General features: G+C 32.1%; 1 protein-coding gene and 1 long non-coding RNA gene across 2 annotated transcripts; both read left to right on the top strand.

Annotated features, from left to right (window-relative positions):
* The first annotated feature begins 1,145 nt into the window (after positions 1 to 1,145).
* LOC110452323 lies at positions 1,146 to 4,133 on the top strand. Its single transcript, XR_002463176.1, has 5 exons — positions 1,146 to 1,212; positions 1,759 to 1,830; positions 3,005 to 3,082; positions 3,490 to 3,561; positions 4,069 to 4,133. It is a non-coding gene; the product is annotated as an uncharacterized LOC110452323 (long non-coding RNA).
* Positions 4,134 to 4,225: 92 nt separating this feature from the next.
* LOC110452314 (leucine-rich repeat-containing protein 15-like) lies at positions 4,226 to 15,517 on the top strand. Its single transcript, XM_021500751.1, has 15 exons — positions 4,226 to 4,266; positions 4,454 to 4,612; positions 5,360 to 5,437; positions 5,717 to 5,851; positions 6,113 to 6,265; positions 6,654 to 6,788; positions 7,968 to 8,033; positions 8,851 to 8,994; positions 9,532 to 9,675; positions 10,739 to 10,864; positions 11,873 to 12,013; positions 13,042 to 13,188; positions 13,473 to 13,541; positions 14,330 to 14,473; positions 15,277 to 15,517. The coding sequence occupies exons 1-15, from the start codon at positions 4,226 to 4,228 to the stop codon at positions 15,515 to 15,517; spliced, it is 1,923 nt and encodes a 640-aa protein (XP_021356426.1).
* The last annotated feature ends 503 nt before the right edge of the window (positions 15,518 to 16,020 follow it).

Below are 16,020 nucleotides of genomic sequence, written 5' to 3'. Positions count from 1 at the left end.
CTAAAATGTAAGTCATATGTTTGCCAAGCTATTTTAACAACGGCATTGTCACCCTTACATTTGTTTACATGTACGATATCTTAAAAGAAGGACTTAAATCCTATCCCATAGCCGTAATCAACAACAATGATAATTGGTAGAAAAAGGGTTATTGTTTACTTGGAAATGTGTCTATATTTAAATTAAGCTAAATATTTATGTTTAAATAATTTTAGTCATTTAGTTGTCTCTTGCATTTTGCATTAATTGACAGCCTTATAGTTTTTAACTTAGTTAGTTGATGTTTATAAATTGAAATATACAAAATAAAAATGCAATTTTTCTGATTTCAATAAAACTGGAACCTTTAAAAAACACTGTGGTGTGCGACAGTCACAAATCTGGTTGATTCAAATAATAAAGGGGCAGACATGAACAGGGTTATAGTATTACGATACCTGTTTATCGCTAAAAAGTTACAGCACTTTCAAGGGTTATCCATTACTATCGTTTATCAAACATGTTTTTAATTCGTTGTGATCTGTTTTGACATGCATACAGGATGCTTGCTGACAATGCGTTGAAATTCTCGAGTGTAACTCCGACAATCACGTGGCCAGCCTCTCTGAAACGACTGTAAGTTTGGTACCGTATTTAAGATCTAAAACGAGGTTCCGTTTCATGTAAACTATTTTACAAATTCTGTTGCAGTTGGTCTTTGTGGATGATTTAGAAAAACAAAACAAAAAAATCATGAACCTGTTTTCATTTATTTTTTTAATTTTCCGAACTTGAAGTCGTGGCCTTGATACTACTGCTGTTTGTTACAAAAATGAAATAGTTAACATATGTATTTAAGCCTCGTTACGTCGAAATTGATTGGACACTAGTACAAAAGGCGAGATATATGTTGGATTCGATATTTCTGAGTTATTTTAAAAGGTATTTAAAAAAATAGATCTACAAAGTGTATATTAATAGATTTATAAATAACCGAAATATATGAACACAATACATATTTAAATATCATCAAAGCACAAAAATAGATCTACAAGTACATAGTTATAAGTTTGTGATAACAGAACCTTTAGGACATCCTCTTGAGCTTTCGAGCATTGTACAGAACGATAAGCCGTTTTATGTAACTACGTTATCATATTTCAGATCTTTGATCCAGAACAAAATCGTGCATATACCGGATGGTTATTTTACTGGAAGCCAATTGGAATATATGTGAGTCGTAACCATTTTTCAAAAACCACGTTTAAATAACATCATACACTTTTGTTACCTCTCGACATAGTTTAAGAAGCGTTGAGTGGAAAATATTAAGAACGCATGCATATTAAAGTCGACAGTTGTATTTGATATATCGTCTATCACTACTTCACAAAAGAGTATTATTATATGATTGTCAATCAAAAACAACAAAAGAAAACCAAGTATAAACAAGAAAATAATTGAACTCAGAATCGATGAAAAGTCGACTAGGGCAAAATATTAAACGAAGGTTAGATCAAATAATGGAGATCCTTAAAACTCAATGATAGATTAGTCTTTTTGTGAAACCAGTATGATTTACTCCAAAAGATACTATTTATTCTTAGTAGGTAAAAAGGGAGTGTCCTTCGAGCGAGTCATTACTGTACATACCGTTCCGTATCGACTTTGATTTCGAATATTGTACTTGCACGATTACGTCTTGATATTTATTTTGTTTTGAATTATATATGAGCGATATCTTCAATAACGTATATGATGCGATGTTTCGTTTTATAGAGCACTAAGCCGAAATCAAATAAAATATGTACCGGGAAAGGCTCTAGCCGGAGTGGACAGTCTGACATTTCTGTAAGTAATGCGTGTATGTCATAAATGTTCTAATGCTATTTCCTTATCATAAGAGACTTAAAAAGGTTTTCTAAATTTAGATTTTGGCGATGAACTCTTATAACGTATATATATTAATTGGTATTGCCTTATTGATAATTTTCCTCTTCACATTGGTGAAAGATAAATGATTAACTCTCTACTTAAGTTTTATTCATTTGCATATTTTTTTTAAGAAATTACTTTTTTAAAAGAAGATATATGTATTGAATCCAACTTGAAGTACATACACAAACAAAAAACATTATCCAAAAACTAGGACCCCGATCCTATGGTATTAAGCTTTGAGCTGTTAAATAAAACTTCAAACACTCAGTTCATTATTTATTATAATATACTCTCCGTATATCTCATATAATCACTCTCATAATTGTATGCATAAAATTATGTATATTTCAAAATAAATTAATGCAATTTTGTGCCTTCAAGTGTACCTTTAATCAATCTTTCGTCGGGACTCCGTCAAAGCAATACTCATTAGTTTAATCGTGTATTAAAAGGCCCGTTTTAAATTAAGTGATAGTTTATTAATTAATAAAAATCAAATCGAGGTATATAGGTCCAAGTGTTCAATATGATCACTCTCATTTGACATACAAAGAAAACATATATCTAAACAAGTTTATTTGCGAATTTTAAAATATGAGTTCACATGTCAAAATTTTGTTTAGATTGATACAATTAAATGCTTCTCTTAAACTCTTATTGACGACTGAATAGCTATCGATTGCTGACTACATTTCCCTTTAAACTGTGTGTTTAAGCAACGCCTCTCTAACCTATTCGACAATGTAAAAAAATCTTAAATCTGTCCCATTTGTGCAAACAGCAGTAACACTTTTTACCGTGATGGGAAACATAAAGCGCAGTTTTAAATGATAATTTGGGTCATGCTTCGAAAAAATAACATTATATAAAAAAAACCATCAAATCACACTTCTATATTATCTACAAAAATACTCATCAAAGTTCATTGTGAATTAAATATATCATTAACGTGAAAGCTATATAGAAATATTCAAATATATATTTCCCATTTTTAGTTCCAGTTATCATGAATTTTTTAGTTATATAGCCGCAAAAAATTCTCATTTAAATAAATAGTCAACATTACATTTCACTTTTGTTTCAACAGGAGTGTGGATGACAATGCAATCAAAGGGATATCCAAGTCTCACCTGTCTTATCTAGCTACGTCACAGCTGAAACATCTGTGGGTATTAAAAAATATTGACATAGAGGCACAAATCTTTATATCTTCTCCATCCTTACTCATGTACGTATCATTTTATGATATAAAGTGTTAACACAGGACTGGTATAACTCCTAACGAACATTACAGACAATCTGCTATGAGGTTTAAGCGAGTGGCGTCATTTGTACCCTGGTGTCATGGTAAATTTGGGTTCAAATGACGGAGTCGAAGGTAGTGTATCGGTAAGGGTCATGATTCTTTTCAATGCATATATCCTTTTCCTGACAATTATCGGTGTACCATTGTATTAAATGTGCATATGAATTTTAAGCATTTAAAGAAATATATGATGGACGGAATACGACATTATTCTGAGATGACTATCTTATCACAGGAAGATAACTCTGACGTATTTGATATTCTAGAAACCTGAGTAACAACGTTATAAATTACATCGAACCATTGGCATTATCACAGCTCGGCCAGCTTCTTATTTTGTAAGTATATCTACTTTAAACCTTTAAAAAATACATAGTAAGGAAACTGTTTCGAGTTAATTATTGTTTTAATCATTATTGATTAGAGAATTGACAAACACTTATTAAATAAAAACTGTATAGTTTGTGTTAAATCAATTACGTTTTACAAGTAATTATTTTCACGGTAATTCACAAGATGAGAGGGATGCAAAACTATAATAATATTATAAAGAAATGTGTCAAAATAATTCTTTGTATCGTTCTCGAAAATAAAATCTCAAACAATAGTTTTTGAACGACAGTCAGGTAAATAAATAAATAAATAATTTTGCAAAGTGCGAAAATGTGTTGCTTTGTGGTATATAAGTATTAGATATATCGGACTAGAGTTTTGATACATCAAATATTGATGCAAAATATTGATTATATATAGCAAATTGAGAGCACTTCAAATATAACGAAATTTACGCAACAGAAGTCAGGTGATATGGAAACGATATGTACAACAATTGTATTTTGTTACAGGGAGCTACATAATAATCAGCTGACTGGGCTAAATAGGGGTGTATTCACACACATACCAAACCTAGTACATTTGTAAGTATCTACATATACAAAAACATCTCCAGTAATAAAAAAAATACTTTAATTACCTCTTAAGATGAAATAGAGAATTTATATAATGCTGTCGCAAAATTGTACACCAAATCTGAAATTGCGTTTGTGAGATTGCTATAAAGACATTGAACTCTTTGTTATATTTAATTTGATAAAATAAGATATTTAAATTAAATACATGATGTTCAAATAAGACATTGAACCCTTTGTTATATTTAATTTGATAAAAAAATAAGATATTTAAATGAAATATATTATGTACAAATGAGATGCATATTTGATTTACATGTAGGGATCTAGTGAAGAACCAACTAACAGTTCTAGAGGAAGACAGCCTTGCAGGGCTTCCGGCTCTATATACTCTTCGTCTTCACAGTCAGCAGCAGGGAAACGGTCTTACGACAATACACTACAACGCATTTAAAGACATAAACGGCAATCTTACAAATTTGTAAGTAAAACATCTTGTAAAAGATCAAGAGCAATCACGAAAATCTGTAAGTAAAACCTCATTAAAAACATAAACGGTTATATTAAAAGCCTATGATAATAACACAATTAAAGATGTCAATGACACTCTTACCAATCTGCACGTTCGAGGCCTTTTAAGACGTCAATATCAATTTCACAAATTTTAAGTACAACACCTTAGAACCATTAATTGTTATCTCACAAGCCTATAAAACAACGTTTTCAATTCAAACCCTCAACGGCACACTCAATTTATATCATTATGCTGCAATAAATTACTTATATACTACATATTTCGAATAAAAATCAACTTAATAAGTTAACAAAGTAATGTCTTTGCAAAAAGTCTTAATTTCATTACTGAGAAAACAGATATTACCGATTGTGTATAAACACAATATTAATAAAACATGTATATGTATGATTTCATTTAGAGACAAGGTCATTCATTCATTATGAGTCCAGAAAACTCTGTCATTTAGTAAACAAACTTTGTATATTTTTGATTTTCAACAATCTTACTTTTGCGTTTCCTGATTTACAAATTTACCAAAAACTTTAATAAGTCAGTCAGGAGTTAACATAGAATGCAGTTTGGTGATTACTAGAGTGTTTTACTTACACATATTAGTTGTATGTTAATAATTTATTCTGTTTTATTATATGCGGAATATGAAGATTAACTTGTAAATAATTTACTTATATATATTTAAAAATATGTTCCTAGGTGGCTGAGTGACAATGCATTGACCACCTTTCCTCATGGCGTGTTGTCAGAACAACAATACGACAAACTAGTCAATGTGTAAGTATGGTTGTCACATTCCTTCTGTTGATATAACGTAATGTGTCTGGAGATATTTAGTTATAATTAGTTAAAGATATTCATGGCAACTAAACGTATGCATACTAGGTACCGTAACTGTATTAAATGTAATTAAATGGGCCTTGATATGATTATAAAAGATTTTAATATTTATGAAGAATTTTTATTATTTCTATATCCTTATTGCATGAAGATTAAAGAATTAATTCATTCTCAATGTTTCTCTGTGATAAAATATTTTCTTTTGTTTTATTACAGACAGATTGATCATAATCGGATTTTCAATATAACCCTATACAGTGACAGGGACTTTCCTCCTAGGACCAAGACGATACATACAAAGAAAGAGAGAGCTTTTAAATTATGGAAATCTACACCATACATTGCAACGTTGTAGGTTCCAGCGTAAAGTTTGGAGATACTTATTTTCTCAAATATTTTCACCTGTATATTTTTGCATTATATAGGTCCAAGCAGTGTTGATCACCAATTTATTATTTCGCAATTTTGTATTCAAATGCATGTACAATGATAATGTATATTATAAAAGTTATGTTATCCCGCTTTCTGAAATCGTTGACCTAGTTGAAAAGGTTTTCTCATTCTCTAATGACAAATAGAATGTTTACTAATCACTTTTTTATATTCAAACAGGAACGCTGCTTACAATGTTATCCTAGGGATATCGCCGACTGATTTGTGTGGTCTGCAATACCTCCGAGACCTAAAGTTGGCAGCAAATACCCTTCTGAATAGTCAAACTTTCGGGGATGGAACTGTGGATTGTTTAAAGAGACTGTATCGAATGTAAGTCACCTTTTCCCTAAACTCAACCATGCGTATTTAATTTATATGTATGTATGTTGGGTCAAGTGATACTAAGGATGTTTTATCAATCTGGAACAAGTTTCGGTATTTTGAAACAGTCTTCAAGTCATTTTTTCAATTTGTTTTTAAAACAAAAGCAATTTCTAAAAAATAAATAAAAACTAACGGTCCTAGTTGAGTAAAAACACAAAGGTTATACAAATACTTGAATAAACAATCACACTTCGGTACAGTAGTAAAATTGAATCAATGCGTTTAACTTATATCTATGCTACTGCATGATCCTGCACGTTTACTTAATAATTACACAGTCAAAATGTACAAATCTAACAAAGATCTGCCGTTGTATTCTTGATGTTGCAAATAGAGACCTGAGCGATACCAGTTTTTCGCTGGTGCCGACGATGACTGATATGCCAAACCTACGAGAACTTAAAATGAACCGATGTGACCTCACTGCTTTACAGGCTGGCATCTTCGGGGATCTCCAACTGACACACATGTAAATATTTAACTAGGTCTCTAATGAAAATGTTAATGCATCCCTCTTCTATTTCAACAGTAGTTCTGGTCAATTTGGATGCCCCCCCCCCCCTTTGACCCCTACCATCACCGATGAGTCTCCTCGAAGGACGGAACAACTGTATGTCGCAATGCTATTTATTTCTGGCATACTGTATAAATAACTTAATAGATACATTTGCTATTGCTTCCCCTAGCAAATTAACGCGAAATAGAAATGATAAATATTAATTCAGTTAACTCAAACAGCTTGTTCGTCTATTCGTCTGTCCGGCTATGTATTCGCTCATTTTTCAATCTTTGAAACTTGTTGTGTATTGGCGGTTCCATATGTAGTTGTGTCCCCTGAAATAATTTTGTAGTTCGAATCATTTTAAGAAAGTTATGTCCCCTTACGTAAAAAGTTTGACAAAACTTTGTCCGGCTATGCATTTACTAATTTTTCAATAAAATAATTTCTTTGAATTTGTTTGTGTAGTGGCAGTGCCATGCAAAGGTTCCAACCCTTCCTCTTATGGCCTAATCCATATGATTTTAACAAAAAACATACGCATTACAATTTTGCACATTCACTGTATGATTTTGCCTATTTCTGCCGATTCTTGAAGTTTCTGTCCGTTTCTGCATCGTTTCGTTATAATATCCTGATTGAATTCTTCTCGGTGTTTTGAATAAGCATAAAAACTGAAGCGTATATGTAACTGTGATCACACTTTCTCTTTCATTAGCGAGAAAATGGCGGAAAACATGCTCTCGACGAGATAGGTAAAATGGATAGTTCAGGTAGCCCACCCTGAAAAATCAAAAAAGCAATGGGATCAAAACTTTAAACAAGAAAACAGAGAATGACATTTCCATTGTCATTATATACAATTTACGTGTATGCGGGGTTATACGTGTACCCTCCCTCCTCGGCGACAGCATTAGTTATTGTAATTATTATTATCTATTGAATGTTGGTTAATGGGTAGTCTTCGTTTAATACTATTAAATAACAAAACGGAGAATGTGTGTCTATATAATTACAATAATTATTCCTCGCTTTTTCACATTGAACTGGATATGTACTCTTAACATAAGAGCTAAATGTATACAGATACAACACATTTTTATATATCTAATAAAATTTATTGGCTGGTTTTGATATATCTATTTTCAGAAATATGGATGGCAATAAGATCATCACAGTTGAAAACAACGTATTTCCTCCATCGGTTATCTATATGTAAGTACAAATAATGTCAAACCTGAATACCTTAGGTTATATACTGAATGAAATAATTTAACGGAAATCATAAATTTATTTAAGATAGAAAAAAATACCATTTAGATAGAAATATATATACCATGAATAAGAGAGATGAATGACTGGTAGATACAGTTGTCTTGCTAATAGTTTAATCGAACAAGTTAAACCTTCTCCGTACTTTGATGTTTTCAGCTTAAACGTATATAGGTTAATTATAGGCTAGGTGTACATGTATAAACATACTCTTGTGAGCAGGTATTGATTGTTACGGCATTGGTTTGTGTGAGAAAATTACGTCGTTTTCTCAAAAATTGATGACGTTAATCTCACAAACAAATGACGTAACAATCAACACCTGCTCACAAGAGCAGGTAACTCTGTAATACGCAAAGACGGAATTGATCTACGTTTGTTTGGTAAACGGCATAAAATAGAGTTAGCTAGAATTAAAGACCCCGTAACGCTGTTGCACGAAATGTAATACCAAACGAATTTATTTCAGGAAAAGCACTATGAAAGTGTGAATCCGCGAAAATAAAGCGCGACCGAGTACATTTATTGTATTTGAAAAGCAGGAAAAGCAATACCGTAAAACTCCTACACATAGTCATTGTCGTTGCAATACAATTTACGATACCTTGGCTTTAAAACCAAGTGTTTGATAACATACTAATAAAAACACATCATCAAAAACCTTCAATCTCAAGCACCGTGTGTTTTATTCCAAATTCAAATTGTGTTGGTCAAACCAAATTTGCCATATCAGGATTAAACTATTTTTCATCTTTTACAGATTTTTACAGAGCAATTGCTTTAGATTTACTCATGACAATCCGTTCACCAATCTACTTAATCTAAAGTATCTTCACCTTGGTCATAACAAGATTGATTACATACCAGACACGGCATTCCACAACTGTACCTCTTTGAGAACACTGTAAGTACGTTAAATGCTCCTCACTGTTATATACAAGTCGCACCTTATCTCTGTGATTCGTCAAAGTACATGTAGAATCATAACAGAACAATGTTCGAACTTTCTAAACATATCAATAGTGTTAAAGATAATAGGGTTGGGATCTTCTGCTAAGATCACATCATGGTAAAGTAGCCATGGTAGTTAAAATGTCTTACAATTTACTATCGTCCGTACTGAATTCTCTTAATCACACTCATTAACGTATATTGTTTGTGTTCATTATGATTGGCTCATAATTGACATGGTCAAAACATATTAGATATTAAATTTTGGAAAATGTTCAAACAATAAAAAGTAGCTAACAGCAATTTAGATTTTTACTTTTTTTGTCTCAAGCATCACCGATGACTCATAGAAAGACAAAACAGCTGTATGATACAGTGCAATTTATTTTTGGCGTACGTTTTCTATAACCGAATGTTACAGGTGAATTCACCTGTGCATTTCTTATGTTCGTCTTTATAATTTCATTAAAACACTGATTTTGTTCGACAGATTACTTCACAGAAACAACATCGGTTGGCTATCTAAAGGCATGTTCAAAGACAGTCCATTAACTGATCATTTCTACGCCTATGACAATGATATCTCATGTATAGAGGATGGTACATTTAATCACACTAGTCGAATCAGCTTTCTGTGAGTATCAAATACTAATTATAGTAGTGCTTATTATAATGTAATGATAAATTCATCATAAAGGCTTTTGTGGGAATACTCGAGAACAACAAATGGATTTTCTCATTTTGGAATGTATTTATAAAAAAAGAAACGCCTGTTCTTGCTAGGTAACGTAATGGACCGACAAATCTATCCACCCACAGGTTGTGCTTCTGTGAAAGCAAAATATCCTTCAAGAACAAACATTACATTTATGAAAAATGTTTCATGTAGCTTTTTTTATCGTTAATGTGCATGAGGAGAAGCGAAGAACAAGAATATTGTTTTGAACATATGTTTCTACATAGATACATTCTTAAGATTTATGGTGTTCCTCAGAGTAAAACTTGTATTTGTTAAAGTTGATCATTAGGCCTACAAGTCGGTCAGAAGATATAGTATTTGCTGACTGTTTTATGATTTAGGAACTATATTCGGTAGTAGTATATGGATGACACACTGGTTATCATACAGTGTTTTGACGGTTTGTTGTTCGAACATGTTTTCTCATCGCTCGTTCCTTGATAAAATCTCGAGTCCACTTTTGGTGGCATATCGGTTTTATCGACGTGCCTGTGATGAGAAAATTGTTTTCACAACAAACCCTAAATACATAATCTACAAGTCTTTCCAGAACATCTAGTTAACCTCCGTAGATTTTAAGATAGTACACAATGTTTATAGTTATGTTGTGGTGAATGGTCACTTCCTGTTATCTATGTGAATCGATTAACGTTTACATGTCCTCCTTCTATATTGATGATATCATATTAATTGTAACATTTTAACTTAATCGATTCCTAGAAATGTACTTTTTATTGTAAAACCTCGATATAATTTTCCTTGACAATTGGTTGTAGTAATTTAACGACTTTTTAGTTTATTGATATTCTTAATAAATAAACAAATGAGTCATTTATGTTTAACGAGAAATACATTTTTGTGTTTGATAGCCAATCATTTAGTCGTTTGAAATACTTGCGACAATAATGTGACTTACGGTAATCTTTTTTAATTCCTGACCTGTATTACATTTTTTCAGGTATCTGTATAATAACAAATTGACAAGGTTACCGATGGGCGGGGATTTTTCATCCAAAACTGTCGTCATATTGCAACTGCAAAATAATCGCTTCACAGAAATACCATCAGGAGTGTTCGAGGATCTGTATGTATCACACTTATTGTAAGTACCCTTGGAATACCATCATGAAACACGTTTCTTCTTCTGAAGTATTTCAATTTTTCCTCGCAATGCGTTTTGTTTACCCACTACAGTAGAAGGCCACACTACTGGCAGTGAAACGTTTCTGTTAAACATACGTATTTCATCCCAATTCATACAGAAACAATGTCTTTACATTGCAAAATGAGTTGGAAACATTTTGAAATTGTTAGTAGTGTTGCAGAACATCATTGACAAATAACATGAGCAGCCGTACAACAAATAAACCCACTGCTTTTTTACTTAATAGATCCAATCCTTGAGTCGGATTTATATGAAAATAAAAAATAATAAAAAATATATTTATAATTCTTTCGCATATGTTTAAATCCCTTTAGTACCAGTAAATGGGCAAGCAAATCCAAGCAAAAAGCAAAAATAAATAAGATACTGATATTTGAGTATCAAAATATCGTATCTTGAAAACATAAGTAACGCGTTCTCATTTATTATTGAATATGACGGTGTATGATCTATATGATTTACTTTCACATCACATTAGTAAAGGAATCTACACGATTTTTTTGGTGTTTTATCCAGCTCTAAGGTACCATTGTGAATGGAGTTGCACCATTCCTATATTAAATGGAATGATATTAAACCTCTTACATTGTTTCAACGGCGCCATGTGAAAGCCTACAAAGTCGCGTTCATTGTCTCCAAATTGAGAATTCAGAACCATGTGATACTAAAATGAACAATGTAAAGAATTATTATACTGCTTTGCTGTAGTAACAGATAATAAAAATGTAGTGGCATATTCACTTTATTACACAAACTTAATGTTATAACGACACGTACAACGTGAATATGATATTTGTTTTGTGTTTTCGCTTTCAATACTTTCCACAATCATCACAGTCAAAAGTGTTATAGAAAGAATATGTATTGAATTGATATCTATACTAAACACAAACATTAATCATTATTACATTCTCATCAATCTTACAGTACAATAACTGGTTCCTCCATCACTACTGTGAGGTCAGGTGCTTTCAGGAATACCAGATTTGGAAAGGATTTTGACTTGAGAGGTAACCCACTAAAAACAATAGAAACGGGTGCATTTGATTCTTCGACGTTTAATATGATGTAAGTAGACGCTTAACTGATACGTAAAAGAATATTGTATATCATGTGGATATGTCGTCAATGTTCCTGAGGTTAGAAAAGTGTGGTAAACATTCTAACTTAAAAGTATGTATAAACTTAAACCTCAATACAAGAGCTGTATAGCTGTTAACATTGGCAGGGTTGAATCTTCTTTTGGACCTATATTTAATGTAGGTGTTATGTAATCATGCTAGCTGTATATCTGAATTCATTGCAAACGTTGTGTAATTGCATGCCTAAAATAGCCTGTATAGCTGTGTAAATTATACAATTTGATTCTCTGGGGTATAAAGGTATATAACGTTTGTCTTGTAGGTACATGAATGGTACGCAGATTACCCATTTACCTACTGGAGCATTTATGTCGGTGACCACTAGCTACTTGTTCCTACAGTCAAACGGTATATCTCACATTGAAGACGCTGCATTCGACAATGTCCATGTGAATATTGGTTTGTACGTAAATTTGTAACTTATGACAAAAGTTTTAGAAATACCGAACCATTGCAGACATTGGGAACGTTTGTTAAACTATACGCTACACATTAAGATTTTGTTTAAGAAATTATTTTTGTTCCATAAGTCTATCATGACAGGCTTGGAAAATGAACACAAAGCTATCTATTTTTTCTTTAATCTTCTATTTTCTATGGACGTGTGCATGGAAGTAGGAAGTGGCAATTGGAAAGACCAAAAAGATCGCATTATAAATATGTACAACTGAGTAATAATAGTAAAATATGAAAACAGATTTCCATATATCCAACTTAAAGGGAACAACATTTCATTTGAAACGTATGATAAAGATGAAGAAGTTATCTTATTTGAAATTTTTATCTTAGCATTTTTTGTTATTTACCCAAACTTCAATATAGGAATCAATTTCCATTTCTACAAACTATAAAGGATGGTTATGATTATTTAATTCTTTACATGTTAAACTATAAATATAATGTATTTAACAGCTGATACTGTATTAAACACGTACATGAACCTCTATGTCACAGATACTTACAAGGTAACAAGCTAACCAACCTGACGAATTCAGTATTTGCCAACGCGTCTAGTATCAATGGTATTTTAGATCTTGGTATGAACGAAATAACAACTGTTGCAAGTGAAGCATTCGATGGGTTAACATCGGTTTCATCAATGTAAGTTTGTGTTTTATCGATGGTAAGTATGTGTTTTATCAATGCAAAATGTGTCTATGTTCGTCGATACGTGTTAAACAAATGGAGTGTTTCGTGCAGATAGTAAATTGAACACATAAGCTAAAGAGTGTCTCTGTTTGTAAATATGTATTAAACAAATAGAGTGTTGCGTGCAGAGAATAAATTGAACACTTAAGTTTTTTAAGTTGAACATGTTGCCCCGATGAAGTATGCATTCATATAGGTTGTTTTTAATAATGAACTATTCTCGATTTCCATTGCAGCTTTTTAAACGATAATGACATTGGAGATTATCCAACGGCTGCCCTTGCCAATCTAGGAATTAAGCACGTGTAGGTAATCTATATATTTGACGTCTATCGCCACTCAAAACCGTTGCATCTATAGTTTTCTTAGAACAATAATATTTTGCATTACTTTATATAAATTTTAAGATGTTTTACTGTAAACGTACATCTTTCAGCGGTAATCTAATTTAAGAGCTTTTCAACATTTATATATTCCGAAATATATGATCGCGCTAAGTGAAGATTTGTATGCATTTTGAATTATATATACTGCGAATGCGCAAATTCACTAATCTGTTTGAGCATCATATTGTTCAAAACATCAGTTCTATAATGCTTACCAGGATAATGGAAAACAAACAAATAAACAAGCAAAACAAAACAACAAAACAACAAGAATACCGGAGTGTCAACAGAAAATAATTCAAACACAAATTCGATAAACTTGGCAAGATATGAACAAAGGAAACATTTACATGGATGACATTGGAAAAGTCAAGGAGAATAAGACCAGATGTTCCGGAAGGGTAAGTGTCTTCTTCATCGATGCCATGTAAATCATAGTCGAATCCAAGTATTTTCACGTCGTGACACCGAGAGCTCTGGTAATGACAACAACACCACAAAACACTCTAAAACGCATATTTAAAACATTGACCCTCAAATCACACAAAGGAATAACATATTTTCTTCTAGATCATGATAGCGACCTAATATACATATATTTATAATGTTTTGCATACAATTCAAATTAAATATTCTATAGTCATTTTGAAAGTTCATAATGAAAGTAACTGTCGGTATTTGACTCTAAATTCTCTTCGTTTCTTTAGCAATATTTCCAACAACAACATCACGGAATTGAGCCTAGTTGCATTTCGGGACCAGAACGACCTGGTCACGGTGAATATGACTGGAAATAGGGTTACAAGACTACGTAAAGGAACATTGTCAAATCTGGCCAACATGCGAACACTGTACGTTTATTACTGAATCAGAAAACTCATCATAAACATTTCCTTTTGTGTGTTCGTACCAAGATATTCTTTACAATATGAACAAGTGATGAAAAGTCATTAATTCCTTTCCCTCGATATAAGATTGATTAAACTGTTTTCGAAATTGTCATTATTGTTCTCCTAATGCTCTCTGCAGTGAGTTTTTAGACTCGTTTGATACATTTTCATTTTTTTGCTTATTATCCTCTAGAATTATGTTAATCCTTCGCCACATTTTACCAGGAGAAACCTTTTTAATATAATTACTTAAGCGTTAAATGTAACGACAATACGGTTCAACTGAAAACGTTATATATATAAACGAGGTCGGGATGAGATCGGGTTGGGTATTGGGGGCGAGGCGATGGTGGTTGGTATACCTCACATATCTGGTATTTTTCTGAATAGTTTGAATGGAATCTTTGAAATAAATTGAACGTCCTTTTAAATGTTTATACATAAAAGGAATAAGTTTAAGCCATAATGTTAAGCATGCATTTTTTTTATTAACAACAATAATATCATTTTGTTATTTACAATGTTCTTATAACTTTTGTAAATGAAGCCGCCATTTTCCCGGCTGGAATGTTTGGCGGTTTGACACTTAATATTTTGCCAGTTTTACGTTTGCGTTGCTGCTGCAGTTGATAGATAAAGGCTGTTTGAGAAAATGTGAAAGTAAAGAGATTATATCCATACCGTGAAACTTTAGATGTTTACAGTTATACGAAAATACATTGTAACACTGACCGGTATTGTATTATGGTTTTGTCTTATTTCAGATTGTTGAGCAATAATCTCATCAGCTACATCGAACCGGGTTCGTTTTCAGGTCTCTATTCCGTTGAACAAATTGATCTGGCTGACAACGAAATTTTCTTTTTTCCTGCAATGGAGAATTTGACGGACCTAGCTTTAATTGATTTAAGCAACAACCATCTCAAAACATTTGAAATTGCTGCTTTTGATGAGTTGGCAGACAACAAGGCTTTTATGACACTGTACGTGTATGAAATGAATTAACTTTGTTGTGCCTGAATGGGAGATTTCGATAACGCTAAAACATCATGACAAAATATCCGTTGAAGCTCAGATTTGAGTTTGCAAAAAAAAAAGGAATCATTTTACAATTTTTGAATTTATGATCTTTTAGAAAACGCCCCCCACTTATATTGATAAAATGAATTGAAACAAGAAAAATGTTTTCATAAAGGAATGCAAACTTAACAATTTAAAAATTGAAATGAATACTTTAAAAATATATATATTTTGTGGCATAAAAGTACGTGAAATCATTCATCCCTGTTGTGCAGACGTAGTTCTGAATGAGTCTTTGTGAGTGGGTATGGGATATATTATTTCCACCTACGTTGATATTAAGAAATACAGATCAGTAAGATATTTCTTCACAAATTGAAGTCCAACATTTTTGTCTCGGGTAATCTGGGCCTTGTCTTTAAATATTTTCAGGTGATATTAGTTCCGTCGGACATTTATTTTTTGACATTTGAGTAAACATTTCGTCT

The sequence above is a fragment of the Mizuhopecten yessoensis genome, unplaced genomic scaffold, assembly GCF_002113885.1.
Source record: "Mizuhopecten yessoensis strain PY_sf001 unplaced genomic scaffold, ASM211388v2 scaffold6595, whole genome shotgun sequence".
In the NCBI taxonomy this organism is placed as follows: Eukaryota; Metazoa; Mollusca; class Bivalvia; order Pectinida; family Pectinidae; genus Mizuhopecten; species Mizuhopecten yessoensis.
Note: the sequence above shows the minus strand (reverse complement) of the source record. Positions and strands in the feature narration are given on the sequence as shown.